General features: G+C 36.2%; 5 protein-coding genes across 5 annotated transcripts in view; 4 read left to right on the top strand and 1 right to left on the bottom strand.

The window, feature by feature from the left end:
* Positions 4470 to 5233, top strand: LOC104715520. Its single transcript, XM_010432915.1, has one exon. It carries the CDS (start codon positions 4517 to 4519, stop codon positions 5231 to 5233), a length of 717 nt encoding a protein of 238 aa, XP_010431217.1. The 5' UTR covers positions 4470 to 4516.
* LOC104711604 lies at positions 5922 to 14885 on the bottom strand. The gene is made up of 26 exons (XM_010428299.2): positions 14766 to 14885; positions 14474 to 14614; positions 14286 to 14395; positions 14021 to 14186; positions 13829 to 13929; positions 13659 to 13731; positions 13429 to 13564; positions 13160 to 13320; positions 12913 to 13037; positions 12724 to 12823; positions 12463 to 12559; positions 12266 to 12317; positions 12074 to 12175; positions 11854 to 12000; positions 11618 to 11780; positions 11020 to 11250; positions 10781 to 10935; positions 10199 to 10327; positions 9974 to 10091; positions 9697 to 9892; positions 9385 to 9496; positions 9149 to 9303; positions 8858 to 8871; positions 7056 to 8428; positions 6725 to 6919; positions 5922 to 6619 (listed from the first exon to the last, which is right to left on the bottom strand). Exons 2-26 carry the CDS (start codon positions 14607 to 14609, stop codon positions 6143 to 6145), a joined length of 4824 nt encoding a protein of 1607 aa, XP_010426601.1. The 5' UTR covers positions 14610 to 14614; positions 14766 to 14885; the 3' UTR covers positions 5922 to 6142.
* LOC104711603 (predicted GPI-anchored protein 58) lies at positions 15338 to 16339 on the top strand. The gene has a single exon (XM_010428298.1). The coding sequence runs from the start codon at positions 15389 to 15391 to the stop codon at positions 16214 to 16216; it is 828 nt and encodes a 275-aa protein (XP_010426600.1). The 5' UTR covers positions 15338 to 15388; the 3' UTR covers positions 16217 to 16339.
* On the top strand, positions 18302 to 19048 carry LOC104711602 (collagen alpha-2(IV) chain-like). The gene has a single exon (XM_010428297.2). It carries the CDS (start codon positions 18329 to 18331, stop codon positions 18899 to 18901), a length of 573 nt encoding a protein of 190 aa, XP_010426599.1. The 5' UTR covers positions 18302 to 18328; the 3' UTR covers positions 18902 to 19048.
* LOC104715519 overlaps positions 21425 to 22264 on the top strand; it is a 3060-nt gene continuing 2220 nt past the window's right edge. The window contains exon 1 of the mRNA XM_010432914.1: positions 21425 to 21563. Coding sequence (XP_010431216.1) covers positions 21425 to 21563 — 139 coding nt within the window. The remainder of the gene's footprint in view (positions 21564 to 22264) is intronic.

Here is a 22264-nt window from a genome sequence, read left to right as displayed (position 1 = left end):
TCGAACTTTTCTTTTGTTTGGTAAATAACTTATTGAGTTAGATTATAAATGCATAGAATAGAAACAAGGGTACATGGTTTCACGTGAGTTTAATGATGCACTATTCTATTCCATATCACGCAATTTTATACGACTATGTACTACTCCATGTACATATTCATTGATATGTGAGATACTAAGAGATGATACATTATTTAATCAAAGAACACAATTATGCACAACTGCAAATGGTATTTTGGCTAAACCGTATAAGAAGTTAAATTTTGCTTTTGCTATTTTGCTAGCAAAACTATAGTTACCTCATGTCTACCTAACTATCCTTAAAAATAAGTGGTTGTTTTTTTGGGCATACTTATAGGGTCTTTTATTCTGTAATTACCATCCTCTTCTTTAGTATTATGAGAAACTAGTATATCACTGAAAACTAAGGTTGTACACTTTGTACGACTAATCAAATCAGAGAGAGAATAATATCTCAGCTTTCATTATAAAGATTCACTTTGGCCTTTGGGGCAGGAAGTAACTAAAGAAGCTTCGAAATAGTGTAATTAAATGAAAAAGATGCCTATAACATACCAAAAGAAGGAAAAAGCAAGAGTGAATGTCTCTGAACCGCTAAAAATTTGAGACGGACCAACTTTGAGGTTGGAAAGGTGAGACTGAAACAGCCTTACAAATCTATGATCGTGACTTGTGATTCCTTATAAATTGATTCGTTCTGTGATGTTTAATATTGGAATAACGACCTTTTTCTATGCTATGTAATGCGACAGTTCATAAATTAGGCAATATTATTATATACTTTCTTTTATATATAAACTAATCGACCAGAATTCGAAAAGAAAACAAAGAGTATATACCAGTTGAAAATGCTTCAAGTAAGCACAATCATTATGTTCTCATCATACTTAAACTAACATGGGTTTCTTCTCATAATTAAGAGAGTTAATTGATTCCACCTTATATCTCTTTAGGTGCTTACACCTTCCAAATCACATTATTAATTATCTCGTTGATAATTAAAGAGAACCCTAGACTTCAAAACCTCCTAGAGTCCTAGGACAATCACACGTACGTGTGATTTCAAATTGTTCTTTCTATTTCTTTCGACTTCCTAGCATAGGGGATTCTTCATCTTAATTAATTTAACTTTATTTCATTTTCTTTGTTCATAAACTTCCTAAATTCACGCTTTAACAAACAACATGTAAAATCTACGACTCGTTTTTCCATTATTTTAAGTAACTTTTGTGAAAATCGTGGATAATGTATACTTTTGATATCTCCACATATATAAAATACCCTCGAGGGACACGTACAATGTCAAGTTTGTGTGTGTGTGTGTGTGTTTTTTTTTTTTTCTTTCTTGTGTGATCAAACTGTTTCTCGTCGCTTGCGTGAAATAAATGTCAAGTTTGTGTATGCATATCATTTTAATAAAGAGGTAGAGAAGTTGATTAAACGTGGATATTATATGATCAAGTCTGAAATATTTTAGAGTTACGACGACTAAATTTAAAATCAAGGGTGATTAATCACCAAGAGAAAAGACATTATTGTGTTGCCAAAATTCTCTCGTTTCTTTAGAAAAGAAGAACAACTTGTACAATACATACATTGTATTGTATAAAATATAAATAGAAGCCTGGGGTGGCGGAGGCTACAGTAGGTGTAGGTCCCTTAGTGGAAAAACTTCCCTGTGTGCAGGAGCCAACCAAATTAAAGAGCTTTCTTTCACTTTTCAACATGTCCATTCACTGATGTCAAAACAAAAAGAAAAAAAAAAAAAAGACATGTCCGTCCACTATTTTGTTACTTTTATAATCCCTTTTCTGTAGTATCAAGTGTCTGTGTAATATATGCATGCGCATTGTTCAACCAATATTGCACTTCTTCTATTTCCAAACAAAAGAGTTCTAATGGTTAATGGTTGAAACAGGCAAATTCGTTTGTATGCTAAATCAAATTTTATTTATAGTATGTAATATACATCAAGAAAAATAGAGAAAAAGATGTCGTAAACCAAATAGTCTACAGCTAGCCTGTTCCAAAAATAAAACAGTCTAGTCCACTAACAGTTTAATTTGCTCCGTTTACAACATTCATTCAATATATAATAGATGCTAGTTCGAATACATATACAATTAATTTCACTTCATCATTCACATGTTACAAAAGCGGTTAGCAAATGGGTATTATATAATACAAAAAAGATATTTCGAACTGATTCGGTAAAAGATAAAATTCGAACTGATATAATACAATCTGCTTAGATTTGTTTTTGTAAATTGCCTAAAAAATGCTAAGGGTTGAGGTGATTGACAAGAAATAGGCATAGGAATCAAATTTGAGATTTGATGTCTAGTAAGAATATTCTTTTATGTTCTAATTTGTAACAGTCAATATATGGCAATCATATCGATTCTTTTGTTTGTCAACACGGTAATTATATTGATTAAACTCTTAAACTAATATGATATTATGTCCTACATATGAAAAAGGGTTTAATTAGGTGAAGACCAAAAAAAAAATAAGTGAGTGGTGAGTGACGCGTAGGGACCATATAGTGGTTTTGTTGATGGTGATGGAGCCTTTGACATTATTCTAGTGAATCTATTGACTACTTTCACTTTTCTATATTTTGGTTTAATTATTCCCTCTTTTGATTTGTGTTTTTTTTTTTGTCACTATTATTTATTTGGAATGGTATATTCTTTGAAGCATGGCGGCGTTGTCGGACACTTGCGAGTTGGCAAGGAAACTAATAACATCCACAAACATACACCAAGTCAATAAGATGGTTCTTATATAGCGATTCTCGTCCCCTCACCTGAAGACTGGTTTCGAATTTTTAAGCTAGGGTAACATTTAGTTCATGAGATTCAAAACCAGAAGCACCTTTAGTTTCTTTTTTCTTTTTCTTTCATCTCATATGATCCTACCATTTCAGCATTATAATGACCAATATTTTTACGATGTATATATATCATTTATCAAATCTCACAAAATGTGCAAAATACAATACTATGTTGTTTTAAAGGAAAATTCAACTTACAATGTCTGAAACTTTCCGAAAACTGTAAGTCCACAATATATTTTGTTTCATATATTTTATAGATTTGTGTTCTAAGTACAGTATTATGATTGAACATTAATGATGAGAGTGATTCGAAATCAACGAAAAAAAAAAGGGTATCAATCTCTAAAATTCAAGAGTATTGTTTAACTTTGAAATCTTTTCATACAACAACAAGACATTGATGGTATAGCCAACCTTTTTCATGGGGTAGTGGAAGATCTCTATATTTGTGACTGAGATCATCTTCTTATGCGTATTATGTAAAAAGTATTATATATAAATAGAAATCTCAACATTATGCAATATATATAGTCAACATGCTTAGAATCCTATTTAGTATTTTTACATTTCACATTCGACTTTTAAAAGAAGAGAAAGGTCAATTAAAAATATCTTTTGTCAAATCATTAGTGTTCTTTAAACTCGTGTGATATTAAAATAGTCTTTCGTTTGAAATATACATTTCTGTGGTGGCTAAAGGGCGGCTCTTCTTAGCCTTTGATTTCATGTTAAACAATGAACCGATTAATTCAAATACTATTTTAAAAATTTCAAACCAAATGTAGTTATTTCCATCGTTAAAAAAAACTTTCGGAATACAAATATGTGTTGTATATTCAACAATGGAGCACTACGGGAGGTTTAGGACCGACTTTGAAATATTGTATATTATTTTCACCTTCAACAAAAATAGCAATCTACCAATATATTGGAATCTCCTTTACACAGGCTATATTGATCGTCCATTGGTAGTCTATTATAGCATTTCTGTTTACATTTAACCACGAGCAACGAAATAAAAATGCGTGCCCACTTGTTATTAATGTGTTTGAATAGATTTTATACTATTTGCATCATTGCATGTGAAAATGGAGAATTCAATAACGAACTATGTCAAAGTAGCTAGATGCTAGTAATGTCGACATATATACGAACGTTGATCGATTGCTAATAATTTTTTTAAAAAATCATCATCAAGTTATCATCTCTTCCATTTTGATGAAATTTTACATTGATATCAACAATAAAAAAAAAATTATCATCTCTTTAAATTTATTTTTAGATAAACAAGAAAGGTATAATTTCATAAAAAATATAAACGTGACATTCTTTTTTTTTTGGAACTGAAAACCAAATTTGTGAGTATTCGAACATTATTTCATTTAGAACAAAGCCCTTCAAATTGACGGTCTTGATATTATTATATGACTACTTTGTAGTATTATCAATACTATTAAATTGATAGACAGACGGTCCAAAATCAATCAATGTGGCCATTGTGCACACATTTTTAATTTAATGAACAGCAACATAGCAATCTCATGGCACTATAAATACAATCTCTTATGGGGCATTCTTACTCCAAATTTCAGCACAGACTACTCATATATACAAGCTCTTAAACCTTATTTCGAAATCCACAAAAAGAACAACAACATGAAACTACTCACTATCAGTGTGACCATTCTCGTGATCTCGATGGTATTTGCCCAAACAGCAACCACCACTGAAGCAAGAAAGTTGAGGAAAACAAAAGATCAAGATCATTCTAAAGCTGGATCTACAGAAAAATTCGTGCCTACTTCTCCAGGAAGCAGCCTTGGTGTGCGACATAAAAAAGGTAATACCAATGTTGAAGGGTTTCAAGATGACTTCAAGCCCACGGAAGGAAGAAAGTTGCAGAAAACGAACGGTGAAGTTCATTTAAAAACCGGATCAACAGACGATTTCGCGCCTACTTCCCCAGGACACAGCCCCGGGGTGGGGCATAAAAAAGGAAACGCCAAAGTTGAAAAGTTTAAAGATGACTTCAAACACACGGAAGGAACCAACGGTCAGACTCACTTCAAAACAGGATCTACGGACGATTTTGCACCGACTTCTCCCGGAAACAGTCCTGGGATCGGCCACAAGAGAGGAAATGGGAATGTTAAGGGGTCTAAAGATGACTTCGCACCCACGGAAGAAAGACGATTGAAGAAAGCCAACGGTCAAGATCATTTCAAAACTGGAACAACGGATGATTTCGCACCTACTTCTCCAGGAAACAGTCCCGGGATGGGACATAAGAAAGGAGATGACTTCAAACCCACAACACCAGGACATAGCCCCGGGATTGGTCATGCTGTCAAGAACGATGAACCTACAGCTTAGAAAAGGTTTAATAGTTTATAGCTTTATTTAATACATTGTTTTACAGTATGTATTTTTTAAAATTATTGTATACCATATTATACCATTTGTAATACTTTATGATTGATAGATTCATAATTCTAGATCATGAATAAAATTAAGGTTAATACTTGTTTCGTACCATCTGAAACTCTTTCTATCATATATATATAAGTTTCCATTTTGATATTATTTATTAATTAATTATGATTTGTAATACTTATTTAGATTGTCCGCAATGTCAGTATATATGGTTAATTATAATGACATGAGGTAAATTAGAATTCAAAAGCACGTGTATATTATGTCTCTCAATAAGTACATACGTTCAAATTTTTACACAATTAGATAAGAGTTATAGGGACAACAAAAACTAAAGATTTAAGGTCTAAATATTTCCATTTTTGTGGTTGTTGTCAAGCAAGGTCTAAAGATTTCCATATTAGGGGAAAACAGCTTTGTTCTTTTTGTTTGCTAATTCATAAAATTGGGGGAATATATATCAACTATCCATGTCCACATGAAACCTAAGATGCATTTGTCGCTCGAATCTTTACCTTGGGATACTACGTTGTGTAGAGCTTGATACCACTGCTATCTAAAAATTAAGGTGTTTAATACTAACTTACATATCACGCCACTGAGAAGGCCTAGAAAAATTTAAGTGGGTGTTGCAGTGTCGACTTAAATTAAACAAATGGTGGGCAAAGAAGAGTGACGTTACAAATTGTATTAGCCACGTACGGAAAATAAACAGATACAAATAATCAAATCATATACACACAAATAAACCGAAAACAAACCTCACAAAATCGATGAATGTTCTTACATGTAACTAGTTTAAAATTTGCTTGATGTTAATTGAACCAACTGTGATAACGTCTATAACCTTTAGCCAAACGGTGTGGATACAGGTGCCGGTCCAGCGAGCGCATCAGACCGTTTAATGCTTCCCATACCACAAATGATACAACCGGGTGAAGAAAGAGCAGCAAACTTTGCACCACATAGATCACAAACATCGTATCCAATAGTTGATAACCTGCTGAGCGTAGCTGAGCATAACTGAGAAGGATCTTCGAGCGGGTCGATAGATTTGTTCGATGTGCCTCTCTGGACACAGAGATCGACTAGTCCTCTTAGTTCTTCTTGCTTGCTCGCTGGTGCCTTTGATAAAAGAAGTTCCAGCATCTGCTTTGAGTAGCCATAGTTTTGGACTTCCATGTTTCTTTTGATTGCAGTGCGTATGCAGTTTATGCGGTGCTTTGCTAGTAGTGGCAGGGAAGCAAGATGCCTTGAAAGTCTAGCCATTTCGTCCTTTGCGCTTAATGCGCTCGCGCCTTGGACTCTTTGTAGCCTCAAGATTTCCTGCAAATGGGGAGAGGAGAAAGAAACATTGATAAGATGATTCTATCTTTTCGAGCAGAATCTTTTACTTTCTATTAAGACGGGAGATATATGAGATTTGGTTACCCGAAGGAGAGTTACGGCTATCTTGTATTGTGCACAAATAGTGGCTTGGGCTTTGATATCCGCTCCACGTGATTGATCTTTAGCCAGAGCCAAGAATGCTTCGTCGAAGCAAGACAGTGCATCTGGAAGCTGGTTTTGTTCAAGATGGGCAAGTCCAGTCTTGAAACATATCGGAGCTGCAGCTCCACGTGGAACCTAAGGAGAGTAGTAATCATAGGGAAGAAAGCAACAGTGAGATTTATGTGTCGAATTTTATCTAGATATGTGATTTCAGAACATTAGCAAGTTGAGTGGCATGCAAACACATAGGATAAATCAAATACACATTTACCTGTCCAGGACGAACTGATGCAGGGGGCGATTGAGGCTGTCCAGGAGGCTTCCCAGAATCACCGGTATTTGGAACTCCAAGAACGCTCAGGTCAAGAGGCTGTGTAGAAACCGGAACCTGGGTTGGCCCCTGGGTCTGACCAGGATACTGTTGAGGAACACCGCCATCAGGAAGTCCAACAGTCTGAAATGAAGCACCCGGTTGTTGACTTGCCTGTTGAGGATACTGTTGAGGAACGCCACCATCGGGAAGCCCAATATCAGGCATTGTAGTATTATTTGCTTGATTTGGAACACCCTGTGCAGCTATTGCAGCCTGAGCAGCTTGGTCCATTTTCGAAAGGTAAGTGCCAGGAGGAGGCAATGTCTTGGCAACCTCAACAGATGGGATTGTGTTTTGGAAAAAGTCTTCCGGTATCGGCGCGGCTACACCAGATGGAGGTGGTTGAGAAGCTGGTTGAGGTTGCTGTGTCCATGAGCCCATCGCGAAAGGATCAACAGGAGCAGATGCAGAACTAGGAGCAGCTGTAGTTGAAGCTGTTGAGGAAGGCTGGCTTAATATCTGACCCATATCCTGGGATCCAGCACTAATTGATTTTGTTCTACTCATTCCTAAGCCTAGCCCATCTCCGAGTTTAAACGTTTTCGCAGCTTCTTTAAGCTTATTGACGTCCACAGTGGTGGATGTTGGCTTTTCTCGTATTCTAATTTGCAGCTTCTTAGTTTTTGGCACACCTTCCTCGTCACTGCTGCTGCCATCACCAGCAGCACCATACATTGTTTTCTTGAATTCCTCAGCAGCCTTTGCCTGTTCATCAGCTACGTTTTGTTTTCCAAGGGATTCCAGACCCATCAACGAACTGGATTCACCAGCAGGAAGTGCCAAAGGTTTATCCGATACAGGTTTACCCAACAAACTAAGCCCTCCAGGTTTAGAAACTAAGCTGTCTTCTTTAATTTCCACAACATTAACTCTACCTTTGACACATCCCAAGTATACACCAATATGATCAGCTACTATTGAGGGGATGGTTCCATCTTCGTTCTTCATATATGGCATTACTTCCCCAGCAAGCTCCCACTTAGGTATGCTCTTCATGTCGGTTGGAGTCTTGATTTCCCAGTTGCCACCACCCCATTCTGGTCCTTTTGGAACCATACTCTCAGCTGCAAAATTAGCAAAAATTCCCTGGGTCCATCCTGTAGACCGTACTCGTAAAATCCTTTCACAATATCGTCTTAACTCGGGATCTCCGCTTTCTTCTTCCAATTTCTGGGCAAGACGACGCATAGCACTAGGGTTGAGGTGGCATATGAAAAGATCTAGCATGCTCTCGTAGTCGGCTATTACTTCAAAAGTTTCCTTTGCGCTATNGTCTTCTTTAATTTCCACAACATTAACTCTACCTTTGACACATCCCAAGTATACACCAATATGATCAGCTACTATTGAGGGGATGGTTCCATCTTCGTTCTTCATATATGGCATTACTTCTCCAGCAAGCTCCCACTTAGGTATGCTCTTCATGTCGGTTGGAGTCTTGATTTCCCAGTTGCCACCACCCCATTCTGGTCCTTTTGGAACCATACTCTCAGCTGCAAAATTAGCAAATATTCCCTGGGTCCATCCTGTAGACCGTACTCGTAAAATCCTTTCACAATATCGTCTCAACTCCGGATCTCCGCTTTCTTCTTCCAGTTTCTGGGCAAGACGACGCATAGCACTAGGGTTGAGGTGGCAAATGAAAAGATCTAGCATGCTCTCATAGTCGGCTATTACTTCAAAAGTTTCCTTCGCACTATCAAATTGACCATATCTACAGTACCAAATGTCCAAAGTAGTTAGATGACTGAACCTTGCCAACGTTTCCATGAGAAACTAGCATAGAGATGTAGGTACAAGGATCAAGAAGTGTTATATCCAAGTTCCAACTAACTATAGATAGTGACTGGGGAGGCGGTAAAAAATACTTGAGATTAACTTTCAAGGTCCAGTTCATGACTCCCACATATATTAGTTCAACAGAAAATGAGTTTGAATAGGCGGTCCAACAATAACTAACAACATATGTCCTGCACAGAAAGTTTACTTACTTGATACAGGCATATCCGAGCTGCCGGAACCTCTGGAACAAAAGAGAAGTTGGAGGACATTTTGGATAGTCTCTAGAACGCAAGAACTCGTCCTTTAAAACTGACAATGCCGTGGAGAACCGAAGAGCGTTTATCGCATATGCACAACGTAAGACCTAAGTTTTTGGAAACAGTTTAATTAGAACACATCTTATGGGTGAGAGCTCTGGTCATAAAATCTACTGAACTCGACTGACCTGGTTGAATTGAGGGCCTGCTTGAGCTAGTGATACAGCAAGATCTCCACATACTGGAGTGCTTCGAGCAAGAATATCAAGAGATCTTGGAGTAATTCTCAAGCTATCAAACCTGCATCCAATATATATAAAAAATAATGAAAAAGCTAATATAGTTAGCATGGGAATGGAGCCAACAAAGATAGCTACGGAAAGAGACAAAAAAAGACTCATTGATATATATCCTGCACACCTATTCCAAAGTATTGACATCAGGCACTATATATAACAAATTTCAAACGCGCAAAAGAAAGAAAAAGGGACAGGGGTAACCTTGTTGTTATTTGATACATTATTTCAGAAAGGTCGACTTTCTGTTCAAATGTTTGTTGCATTGTAGAAAATCCGATTAAAAGCGGTTCAAGTAGCCCAACAAGACAGCTCTTGATTTCAATCCCCTTTTTCTGCTTCGGACTTATATCAGTGGGATTAGCAAGCAATAGGCGGTCATTCAAGGCACCAACTAAGGCTGCGTTGAAAGAGGATAAATTTAAGAGAATGAAATACAGAAAAATCACCTTTAGCATATAGAGAACCAAGATATGCTTACCTGCATACGGTGTACTTATGGAAAGAATGGTCCTAACTTTGCCATCCCAGCCAAGCAAACACACAGCAGTTGTTGTAGAAAAGAGTAAGGCAGGCCCAACCCATAGAAGAGATCTAAAGTTCGCATAAGTTAAGGTTTTCAAATTATCAATGAGCATAAAAATAAATAGCGTTAACATATAATGCGCATGATTAAAAGGAAATATAGATAGTTTAATCAGGATATTGATGGTAGTCCTCTATCATATTTTGTCGAACTGCTTGCCAATATATCAAAATCTGCAGACACCATCAGCACCCTTTGGGTTGTTAATATCCCTGCGACATATCCTCGAGGTGTTTCTTGCCATTGAACCTGTACATTATGAGACAACAATAGAACTAATTCAGGGGGAAAGAATACTTTGGAGATCTCTAAAAATATCTACATAATACAAAAGTTGATTGACCAAAATTTCAGGAACAATTATATCATTGATCCTTCTCGAATCAACCAATTATTTACGGCAATAGAACAGCTAACACCAACATGACGAGTCCTTTTCCTGTCATTATTAAGTTCTGAAGGAGATCATTTTACTTTAAAAGATAACTGGCCAGGTGTAAGCCACATCAAAGGGTAAGGAATAATACGACCTCATTTATTGGGCTGGTCACAGAATCAGAAACTAAATATTAAAAGTTTCTTTGGCCGAGAATTCTACGGAACTATTACACTACTAGCAAACAGTACGAGTAATAATAGATGTTGCAGTCTGCTTGTACCAGCAATCAGGAGGACATTCATGTTTTGTAGGGATTTTCATACCTGAAGAGCTATTTCATGTTTCTTCAACTTGATGGACTTTCGTCCCTCGCCTTGTGTTGAAATATAATGACCATCTGAAGCTGAGAGACGATAGCCCTGAAACAACTTTGCCAACCCAATTTGGGTTCCATTACAAGCAAACATCAGAGTGGACTCTGTAATTTAAAGAGACATCAGTTAGCGATGGCATGGTCCCATTGATAAGTAATTTTCAAGAATGAGTTTATCTGATGCAACACCTATCGGTGTGGAAAAAACACGATCGACTTCTGTCTCAAACAAGAATTGTTGTGGACCCTGAATTCCAGAAACATTCGTCTCCTTGGTTTGCTTCTCTTCAGATAATAGATTCTTCTCATTCTCTTCTATTGTGGTAAGTTTTGGGAAGATATACATAGACAGTCCTGTCTTATCCTCGTCAAGAATTGCAAATTGATCGTCATTTGGGCCAATAAAGGCAGCATCACAACCTGCATAACAAAAGGTAAGCTTTGAGGTTAGTCCTCTCTTGTTCGTTTACACATTCAGAGACACAGGAAAACAGAAAGGATGAACGCCTTAAATAATTCTAATCTTGCATCTCTTTCAATTCAATAGATAACTTATTGAAACCTTCAGCATCCTTGATCGTTAGTCTCTAGCGTAAACAGCAGTAGACCCTAGCATCTAACTCAGCAGAAAGACCACCAACTGTTTTATAGCATACATTGTACCTCTGGTATATCTAAATGATTGGATGCAGTATGATACCACTTACTGTTTTCAAAAACTACAAATTCTAAGGCAGGATAGAAACTTCTTTTAAGAATAGCAAGGGAATCCAATGATTAGACAAACCTTTAGCAGTGCTTCCTTTGCTATTAGGCAGCTGAGAACCTGTATTTTCCCAGTAAAGCACAACTTCATTCGTAGCACCACTGAATTCAAAGACAACCAGAAAGACGTGCCTTTTACGACTGTAAACAATGTGCTTCGAATGATATTCTACATTTCCGGGAATCTGAAACAAAAAAAGTACTGTAAGTATAAGGAAACCAGTAATTGAAACGCAATCACATGATATCAGATAATACCGATGTGTACAGCTTCTTGTAGATGTTGTCCGTTCCAGAACAGAGATTGTGTGCCATGAGGTTAAGGCCCTCGATATAAAAGGCTCTAACAGGATAATGTAGAACTCTATTTGGCTTATTGAAGAAATTCAGCTCCAAATGAAATGGCTGTCAAATAATCCAATCAGTTAGGCATAAAACAGAGACTACAGAAAAGAAGCTCTAAACAACAGTTACATGCCTGGCAAACAGGGATGTCTTTAAGTTGATCCTTTGTATCCACGACGGTAATAAGGGGTAACCTTGATATTGGGGCAGTTTTGGCATGGCCCTCCATAAAATGCTGTAAGGATTAAATCATGGACTTAGCTAAAAATAATTCCTAATAATTAAACAAACATAATGTCTAGGCAAGAAGGTAAAACAGTCATACACTGTACAGGAACGCCTTCCGTGCAATATCTGATATTGTTAGCTGACTCTGGCTGCAGAAAAGTAATAGAGTGAACTATGAAGCATATGGAATACGAAAAACTTGAGTCATTCGGTAATTCATGGCATATTCACACCACGTGATAGTCAATTTTTTACGAAATTTCCAACCCTAATTGCATGAAAATATCAACCTACCCCTTGTGATGATGCTCTTGTAGCAGAGCTTGGAGTTGATGCTCGGCTAAAATTCCAGAGGAACCCATCGATGAAAGCTTTTCCTTTAGAACAGAAGCTGTTAATCACTTTAAATGTTAGAAACCAGAATATTGACACCAAACAACTCTGGCCGAACCCACAACCCTTGTGATTAACAGAGGATTGGCGACTCTCAAGAGACACATCCATACAGCTTAAGAAGAGTATCTCTTGTTATGTTCAAATAAAATTTCTGTTCACCTGAAGATCCCCTAGCACTTTGCAGAACTGCAAAGAGCTGCTTCCTTCCTTCCCTAGTCTGAGCTGCTCGATTTTGAGTGTTTTCATTACCCGCCATGTTCTGTATAAAAATCCAGTATGTCAAAGATAGAAGCCACACTTTTACTTAAGCGAGTAATGCCAATAGGAAGTACAATGAATATTCTTAACTGCAAAAATCAAAGCTGCTAAGTTCAGCTTTGGGTGAACTTCAATAGTTTTGATTCGTGGTAAAGGGTAAACAGCTTCCCCACCCTGTTGAGAGAGAATTCTAGGAATGTCTATCGATTCCATAGCTGTACAAAAAAAAAAAGGGTAAACAGCTTCCCCACCATCAACGTTTCCAAACCAAACCATCGGAATTCTTCCTAAATCGGGGAGGAAAAGACATTTCCTCTTTAAGAGACAACAGACTAACCAGCAGGCTCAAAAAAGTTTGTTTGTGTAGAAGGCCTGTTGGGATTGATTATAACCCGTGTCTTCCAGACTTGAAGAGATCCATCCTTGGACACAGTGACAAGTACACGCAACATAGGAAGCCAGGAAAGAGAAGTGATGGGTTGAGAACCCACTTGAGTTCTGCAGTTGTTCCAATATAAAACAAACAGAAATGATTTATTATGAGCAAAAAGGGACAGCAATTTCATGCCAGCTGACAGAGAGCTATAAGCAACGAAAATGACTTACATCCCAATCATGTTAGGTCTTTCAGTTGAAACATCCCATGCTAAAAGTGTACCCCTCCTATCTCCAACAAAAATCCATTCTAGTGTTGGGTGAAAAGCAAACGAACTTGCGCCAATGAGTTTAATAGTATTATCAACTGCGAGGATAACAAAAAGTGGTAGCTATTGCTCAGGATATCCCAGGTGAAAAAAATAAAGACAATGAGACATGTGAGATCCTCCTATACTCACGCTGTAGTGTATAATGAACAGCATAAGTATGAATGTTATAAGCTCGTATCAACCCCTCTGCATATGCTACATACTGAAACGACACAACATTGAACAAAGAAGTTAACCATATATACAACAAAGTCAGATTCCACACACTAAGATGGAAAAATGAGGATGTTATATCATACCAGGACAGGAAGTCGAGGGTGACAAGCAATGTTCACAATTGGTTTCTTCAGGTCTGTCTTAATTTTTGTTGGAGCTCTTCCACCTTCAACAGTTCCAACAACTACAACAAAGAACAAATAAAAGGCAATCAGAAAAATAACACCCACTCGTTCACCTAAATATAATAGAACTCAGAAACTGATTAACCAAACCTGTAACACTCATTCTTTTTGGGAATCCAAAAAACACAACAGGTTGGAGTGGCGTAACAGCAAGATGAACTTCTGTATCCGAGGAAATGTGCTCACTCCTCTTCTCCGGTGAATGCAAGACACAAGTCTGCTCCGTCTCAAAATCACATGACCTAATAGTACAATCCTAAACGATCCACAAACATTAAAGCAGTTAAAAAACGCTGATCACCAAAGCTAAAACTAGTATTCCAAATCTCTAAAATAGCATTTTGAAGAAATTAACCTCAAGAATGGCAACAACAGCATTGCTGCTGGTAGGACTATACAACATTTTAACAGCTGGAGATCCAATGTCAATGGACGCGATCTTACATCCCGTTAATGCATCAAATTCTGCAAACCAATAGGTCTTTTTAACATCGAAACATCACAACTATGAAACTTCATACTTAATCGCGGAGATATCTTTACCCATGATGTGAGAACCGACGGCAACAGCGATTACAGCCTGAGTCGGATGAAACGCCGCCGTATGAGGTTGTAGCGGCTTGCTCACACCGCGACCAACATGGCGTAGATCCAGATGCTGCACCGTTGCCCACTCCATAACTCCTGAAAGACAAAGTCCAGTTCATAATCGTCGCAATTACGATTTAGATCGATCAAGAGAACGAGAGAAGCTGATATAACAAAGATTACTGATCTGAGAAATTTCAAAATTGGAAAATTCGTTGATAGCTTCAACTGTTCATTTTGCTTTTACCTGCTCCTCTTAGATCCGTATTGAGATTACGAGTTCATCAATTTGCTTCTTCAAATCTGATGCTTAACACACGAAGGTTTTTAGAAAACAGAGTGAGATCGAACCGGAAGATCAGAAAAAAAAAAAAAATCAATAGATTTATTTAACCGGTTAAAAAGGTAGACGACGAAGACATCGAACCAAAAAAAATTGTCAAATTTTGGGTCGGGTTGTTCGGATCTCTCTTTCCGGGTCGGGTCTTTCTGCTGGTCCTTTATCTAATTATTAAACGACGCCGTTTTCGACACCCTCCAGATTTTACATAAATGGGCCTAAATGGACTTTAATAGGAGTCGAAAATATATTTTCGTTTTTTTTTTCCGGTTAAGAATATTCTTTTCGAATTTTCAAGAGATAATATATGTAGTATTTACAAAAGATTAATATTTAAGAAGATAATGGTTACGAGATGTGGAGTTTGATCTTCGTTATGTTTTTGTTTGTTAAAAGATCTTCGTTATATTTTTAACATTAAAAAAAAAAAAAAAGGTCAAATCCTTTATATATATAAACCGATATAGTCGTCTCTCATTATGGCCATTTCTTAATACACACATTCACAAATCCTCCTTTTCTCCCTAACGATGAAAAACTCCATCGTCCTTTTAGCGGCAGCTCTCCTCTGCCTTGTCGCTTTTCCGACCACAGCCGTCGGATGGCCACATCCGTCAAAAGCCTTCAGAAACGAGATGATGTTTTTGAACACTCTCCATAGTATCAGCTATGGAGATTCCAAAGTCTGGAAATGTACTTATAGCAACGGATCTGCTCCAGCTATTTCTATCTCTCCATCAACGCCGTTTCCCACAGTACCATCAACACCTTCGACTCCATCAACACCTTCTCCTTCACATCCAGCTCCCAAAAAGTCTCCACCGCCACCAACACCGTCTCCTCCGCCTCCAGCTCCCAAAAAGTCCCCACCGCCACCAACACCGTCTCTAACACCTCCAACGCCCAAGAAATCTCCATCGACGCCTTCAACACCACCTCCAGCACCCAAGAAGTCTCCATCTACGCCTTCAACACCGTCTCTTCCACATCCAACGCCCAAGAAGTCCCCATCTACGCCTTCAACACCGTCTCTTCCACCTCCAGCGCCCAAGAAGTCTCCATCTCATCCACCAAGTGATGATCACTCGAAATCTCCATCAAATCCACCTCCGAGTCATCATCATCATAATCAGAATCCATGGGAACACATCTCCAGCTGTTGGAGAAACATGGGACCTGTTGGGATGTGTCGGATGCAGATGGAAGCCAGTTACTTCACGAAGTTGTTCCGTGTTAGTGACTACTGTTGCAACCTTGTTGTCAACATGAAAAATGAATGCGACGACGTCGCTTGGGGATACTTCAACGATCCATTCTTTGTTCCTCTTGTTCGTTACACTTGCCATGTTACATGCTAGTTTCTTGATTAATTAGGGTTTTTTTCCTTCTTCTTTAATAATTTGTTTCTTGTTTTGGTTCGTTTAGTCATGCAATATTTGTTGCCGTTCATATCTAATGAACGATCTTTTGTCAAAGTTTAATTAATGAATCTCTTTCTTTTTCTTTTTGTTGCTTGTGTTTGCAAATAATAAAGAAGAAAAAAAAAATTCAGTCACCAAATTAAAAGATTCAATTGCATTAATCTCAAAAGATTCACTACGAACAGTGAGATCGTTTAATAAATGATTATTTGGACTTGATCGAAAAGCTCGTTAGGAAAGATAGGAAACTGTTGTATCATATCGATTTCGACGCAATCACTTTTTTGGTTACATCCGTTTTTTTAAAGTATATCAAGTCTTCAATAAAAAGACTTGATATACAATCAGAAGAGCGTGATCTTCTAGTTGTGAAATTTAATCGAATATTCTGGGAAAGAATAATTAAGAAGACGAAACAGATTACGATTTGAATGTTTCTTTTCCTTTTTTATTCGTGATTTTTTATATTTTAATATACTCAGTATAATTAAACTTTTTTGTTTATACTTTATCTAAAATATTCACCTAAATTATTTACCAAAATAAAAGTAATTATTTAAACTTGGGGATAAATTCCAACAAAGATACAAATAATTAAACAACATTTACCAAAATAATTTGAATACAAATCGGACTAAAGAGAGTGCCTCTCTCTCTCTATCCCATCGCAACGGCTGTACGTCCTCAGTATCCTTTTCTTACCACTTAGAACCGCTGAAGACAACAATATTGCATGATAACAAATTTTAAAGTCTAAAAATTTATCGTCATGGTGTATGCTCTCGTCTAGTCGTCTGACCCTTAGGCGACACATAGACGGCTGCATGGACACTTTTTTAATACATTTGTTTTAAGGCATTACGTATATAGCAAGTACTACGGCCAAAAAAATGATGGCATAATATAGCCATGACAACACCAGAGAGTAAGTTCGCTATGATATTGATACATAAGACGACCATTTTGAGTGCCTCAGCCTCAGGGTTTGGCTTCGAGATGTAGTCTAGCTCTAGTTAATATCATTGTCCCGTTTGGGATATCCATAATATCATTCTTTAAATTGTCATAGCAGATATTGTGACTTTCGAACACTTTGACAACAAAAATCTCATCCAAATTTTGAGGATCACAAGTCGACACGGCCTTAATTAGAAATATGTGGAGTCCAGTGGAGTAAAATATTCATCATGTTCTGCTTTTTCTTTTTCTTCTTAAACTTAAAATAATTATTGTTGTATTGCAATCTTATTGTCAACATGAAAACTGAATGCGATGGCGTTGTTGGATGATTCACACCACGTTACCAACTAATTTCTTCATTTGTTTCTTCTTATATAATATGGCTGTTCTTATTCTTGTTCTTGATTTATGTTCAGTCAGCAAAATGAGAAAGAAAATTTAGTTACCAATAAAAATACCCACATTCAATTTATGTGAGATCGTATAAAGATATGAATTTTTTTGACTTTAAAAGATAGTTAGGAAAAGAGCAAATTGTTGTATTATATATAGCGATATCGGTGCAATCTCTCTTTCTGTTGTTATCGGATTATAATTTAAAATTCTGAATTAAATAGTAAGCATAAAACTCTCTAATCAACAGAGTTGGATCTTCTTGTTGGATTTTATAGAATATTCAGGAAGACGAAGTAATTTTGAATGTTTCTTTTCGTTATTACTTGTGACTTGTAAAAAAAAAAATTTAGCTGATAAATTTCCCTAATAAACCTTATCCTTATGGCAAATTAAATCACCTTACAATCTTTTATTTGGTTTTATTTTTATTCATATTGATCGTTGAGAAAACATCATTTTGAAATATTTTTATTAATTATTAAAACACGAGATAATGGTTGCAGCAATTCAGTTTTTAAAGATTATAACTGCTACAACATATTCGTAGTATATACAAATTCTATCTTCATCGTCATATATATATATTTTACTTTAAAATAAAAGAATAAAAAGTCTATATAAACGAATCCATACATTCTCACTCATTTTTCTTTATACGCTCATAAAAAATCTTTGTGTTCCATCGCCTTAGCCATGAAGAGCGTCATGATCATTGTAGCTCTACTATGCCTTGTCTCTCTCCCAAACCTTACCGTCGGAAAGAAACCATGGCCTATGCCGTCCGATCTAGCCAACCACAATGGCAACTTCGGTGACTCTAAAGTTGGTTGGGCTTGCTCCTCCTCCGGATCCTCAGACCCCAACGCTCCTCCTTCACCTCCCGGTTCGTTCCCTAACATCCCTAAAATCCCTGGAATACCAAACATCCCGTTTCCAAACATCCCTGGAATCCCGGGAATGCCAATAATCCCGGGACTACCTAACATCCCGGGACTTCCGAGTCCTCCTTTCGAGTCTCTTCTTGTGTCGCAGTCCGGTGAGTTAGAGAAGTGTTTGTCCAAAGATGGATCGAAAGCGAACGAGAAATGTTTCTCGCAAATATTTTCGAGTTGGGCGGAGAACGATTTCGCATTGGACAAAGAGTGTTGTGAGATCGTTGTTAATATGAACAAGAGGTGTCACAGCCATCTTCAGATGATGTTTAAGAGTCATTTCTTTGCTCCTCTCCTTCAATATTCTTGTCACATCAAGCACGCCAAGAACTAAGCACGTCTTCCGTTTTGTTTTTTTTTTTTTGCTTATATTTTAAAGTTATGTTAGGGTTTTTGTTTTTGTTTTGTCCATTTCTCATGGACACCTACTTGATTTGTTCGTCGTTTAATTAATAAATTATTTTTTTTGTTATAACTTAATTATCTCTTCTGTTACAAATATATTCTCAATTTTAATTGCATGCTCGTAGATCCGCCTGAAATTACGGGGATAAGTTTTGTTGGTATTTTCTGATTCCAATACTTAAACTACTTTTGCCAATTTAAGATTATGGGCTATATAGGCTAACAAAACATATAATAGGGCAGTGTGTGTGGGCTTTTATCGGATCATCCATGAAGTTCGTAAACCTGCGGCTTTATCAATTGAGATGAGCCTGACACTTTAGTTACATACTTTACATACATGAAATCTCTACTAATATAACTGGAATAATTGGAGCTACTCACCAACTCCTTTTGGGACCTCTTGTATTAATGTTTGGTATTGACTTCATCCCCCCACACGGCCACACCTCTAGAACACGTTAAATAAATTTGGTTTTTTGGTGACGATGCGATAGGAATCCGAAGAAAAAACACTTTCGCTATCTCTCTCTCTCTTTTTTGTTAACTAAAAAAGAGTTCTAAAAAACGAGAATAAGATGAGAATGACCAGACATTATCTTATCTTATTTCATTAGGTTGTGTTCATACATATACGGCTAACAACGGTTTTTAACTTTTGTAAATAAATGATTTGATCTATGATTAAGTGTAGACTTACTATTTTATTATAAAACTTTGATTAAATCGACTTGACTAAAAGACTCGATCATAAAATGCATATATGTTATATCAAATAATATAGATACTCGTATTCATATATGTTTCAAACTAAAGTGATCGAAGAGGGTTATAAAAAGAGAATGGAGGAAAGATTTGTGAAGATTGGACCAATCATGGATGATATGGGTTACTCAGTTCCCAATATCTGGTCCCAACTACATATTGGATAAACTTAATATTTGTATTTGTTAGTGTTTTTTCTTCCATTTATTAATTCATATATATATGTATTCCAAGTTTATCTCTCCCATATTTGCAAGAATCTTCTTTTGTTGTTGCAAGAACCTATACAATCTTATCATTCACACTATTCACATTCTCACATTCACAATCCCATATAATACATTTTCTGATATATTAATCATAGGATGATCTTTGATTAATGTTAATCTATACAAACAAAGAAAAAGAGTAATGTTGATTAAGTGTACAAAATGCAAGAGTAGATGTAATTCATTTACTTCCAAAAGTATAAGAGTATTGTCATCGGCAGTATCACGTGTGTTAACAACGAAAAACTAAATTAAATATACGGATATGCATGAATGTATCTAGAAACTTCGGATGAAATAATAATACAGATGTATGTATTTGTTTGATATGCTGATGAGCTGTAGACAGAAGAGGAAAGGGGTCAAGCAAAATGACCAACTTGCAAGACAAAAATAAAAGCCAAATCTATATACAAAATCAAAAGGGAAAAATATCATAATAATATTCCCCATAAAAGGAGAGCATATGGGTCAACCTATTTATTAAAATTGTTATCTTCTCCATGAATTTTCTTCATTTCTAAAATTAGCAATATTGGATCCTTTAAAATGTTTAAAAACGTCCTTGAAATATTTTTTGTTTATATGGGTATTATTATATCATAGCCATCTTTTAAACCACATTTTAACATTACATCAGATTTTTTAACCATAGTTCTGTGACTTATTTCATACATTTTCCTTAATGATATTCACAAAATTTGTCTATACTTTCTTATAATAATGGGACGAAATATTATTCCACTATTTTTAATAATAAACCGTTTCGAACGACCGAATAAAAAAAAGTGCAAATGAAAAATTCGTATATGGTGACATTGGAGCTCTTAGATTGACCAATAGATGTATAGAATCCTCAACAACTTAAATTCGCAAAAGCCCACCTTATATAAGTCTTTTCGAAACATCTTTCGAGTCTAACAAGTAAGAACAAATTATTGCTACAATTCCTTCCACACCACATGACATGTCTCTTTGTCTAAGAACCACACTATCCATTGGACACCATCTTTTTCACCTAGAACACATATATATCTATATATGGGATATTAAATTGATAAAAGGTGTACATATAATTATATACTAATTGCTATATCATTGCATTGTTATATTTATTATTGTTGTTATTAAAGTAGATGAAAACTTTTATGATATATAAATGACAAAGAAAGGTGTATAACCAAAAATTATCTAGTCCACAAGAAAATTTCTCCGTCTCTTAATAAATAGAGAAACAAAGAGAGCTTTGAGACTGGCCTAGGTTAAGGGGGGTAGCTTACGTCGACAACTATATAACTAATCTATATCTCCTTGTTGTCTCTCATACTTTTCATAATTTTATCCACAATCCAAAGAGAAGTAGCTAGCACATATAAAGAGACGAAGGTGGAGAAAGAAAATATCAAAAAAGATCGATGATGAGAAACGTAGGGAGTTCGAGCTCCGGCGGCAAAGGCATAGCAGCGGTGGTAGGCGTCGGTCCAAAGCTTGGCCGCTCCATCGCTCGGAAGTTTGCTCATGAAGGCTACACCGTCGCCATTCTCGCCCGTGATCTCGGTTTGATTCCTTTTCTCTCTCTCTCTCTTTAAATTTTGGTTTTTGCTTTTCATTTTTATAATTATCCATATCTCCGCCTATTCATACACGTATACACACATAAACAACGCATATTTCCATGTACACTTATGCTTCTTTTTATATATGTACAGAAATTTTCTTCTCCATTATATGTACCAAAGAAGATAAAGAATTGTGGCAATTTTCTTTGCAAACTGAGACATTTTAATGCTGTTTGTTCTCGCTCGATTTAACGAGAATATTAATATCGGCTAACATGTTCACACATCACACATATTAAATTACAGTTTTGTTTTTAGATTTTGGGTTTATACATCATCACCACTCGATTAATTAGCAAGACATAATAGTGTAATTTTTTCAGTGTAAATAGTAGAAATATTCAGCTTTTATTATAATTAGTTCAGTAAAAACTTATTTAATTAGGTGAAATATTTTTTTGTTCTACACAAAAGTAAAGGAAACAATGACACCTTTTTCATTCTGTTCGGTGATGGAAATATTTTATTTTCCACTCGATTTTAATATTAATTAGATTGTTTCTTCATCCGTCTAATTTTTTATATTTTTCTCTTCGGTCCTTCTCTTATATGAAATTGTTACTAGCCTCGCTCATCAGCTTAGATTGATCACAAAACGGTGCACTTACCGTCAATAGTTATCTTTTTTTTTTTTTTTTT

This window comes from Camelina sativa, chromosome 9, assembly GCF_000633955.1.
Source record: "Camelina sativa cultivar DH55 chromosome 9, Cs, whole genome shotgun sequence".
Taxonomy (NCBI): domain Eukaryota; kingdom Viridiplantae; phylum Streptophyta; class Magnoliopsida; order Brassicales; family Brassicaceae; genus Camelina; species Camelina sativa.
The sequence above is the reverse complement of the archived record's forward strand: the minus strand, read 5'-3'. Positions and strand labels throughout refer to the sequence as shown.

Bases quoted from the DNA above. Each gene is read 5' to 3' on its own strand.
- LOC104715520 (XM_010432915.1), top strand. From the start codon at position 4,517: ATGAAACTACTCACTATCAGTGTGACCATTCTCGTGATCTCGATGGTA.
- LOC104711604 (XM_010428299.2), bottom strand. From the start codon at position 14,609: ATGGAGTGGGCAACGGTGCAGCATCTGGATCTACGCCATGTTGGTCGC. The intron at 13,038-13,159 runs GTTAGTCTGTTG...TTTTTTGTACAG, and splicing joins AAACTTTTTTGAGCCTGCTG to CTATGGAATCGATAGACATT. The intron at 12,001-12,073 runs GCATGTAACTGT...ATTATTTGACAG, and splicing joins AAGACATCCCTGTTTGCCAG to CCATTTCATTTGGAGCTGAA.
- LOC104711603 (XM_010428298.1), top strand. From the start codon at position 15,389: ATGAAAAACTCCATCGTCCTTTTAGCGGCAGCTCTCCTCTGCCTTGTC.
- LOC104711602 (XM_010428297.2), top strand. From the start codon at position 18,329: ATGAAGAGCGTCATGATCATTGTAGCTCTACTATGCCTTGTCTCTCTC.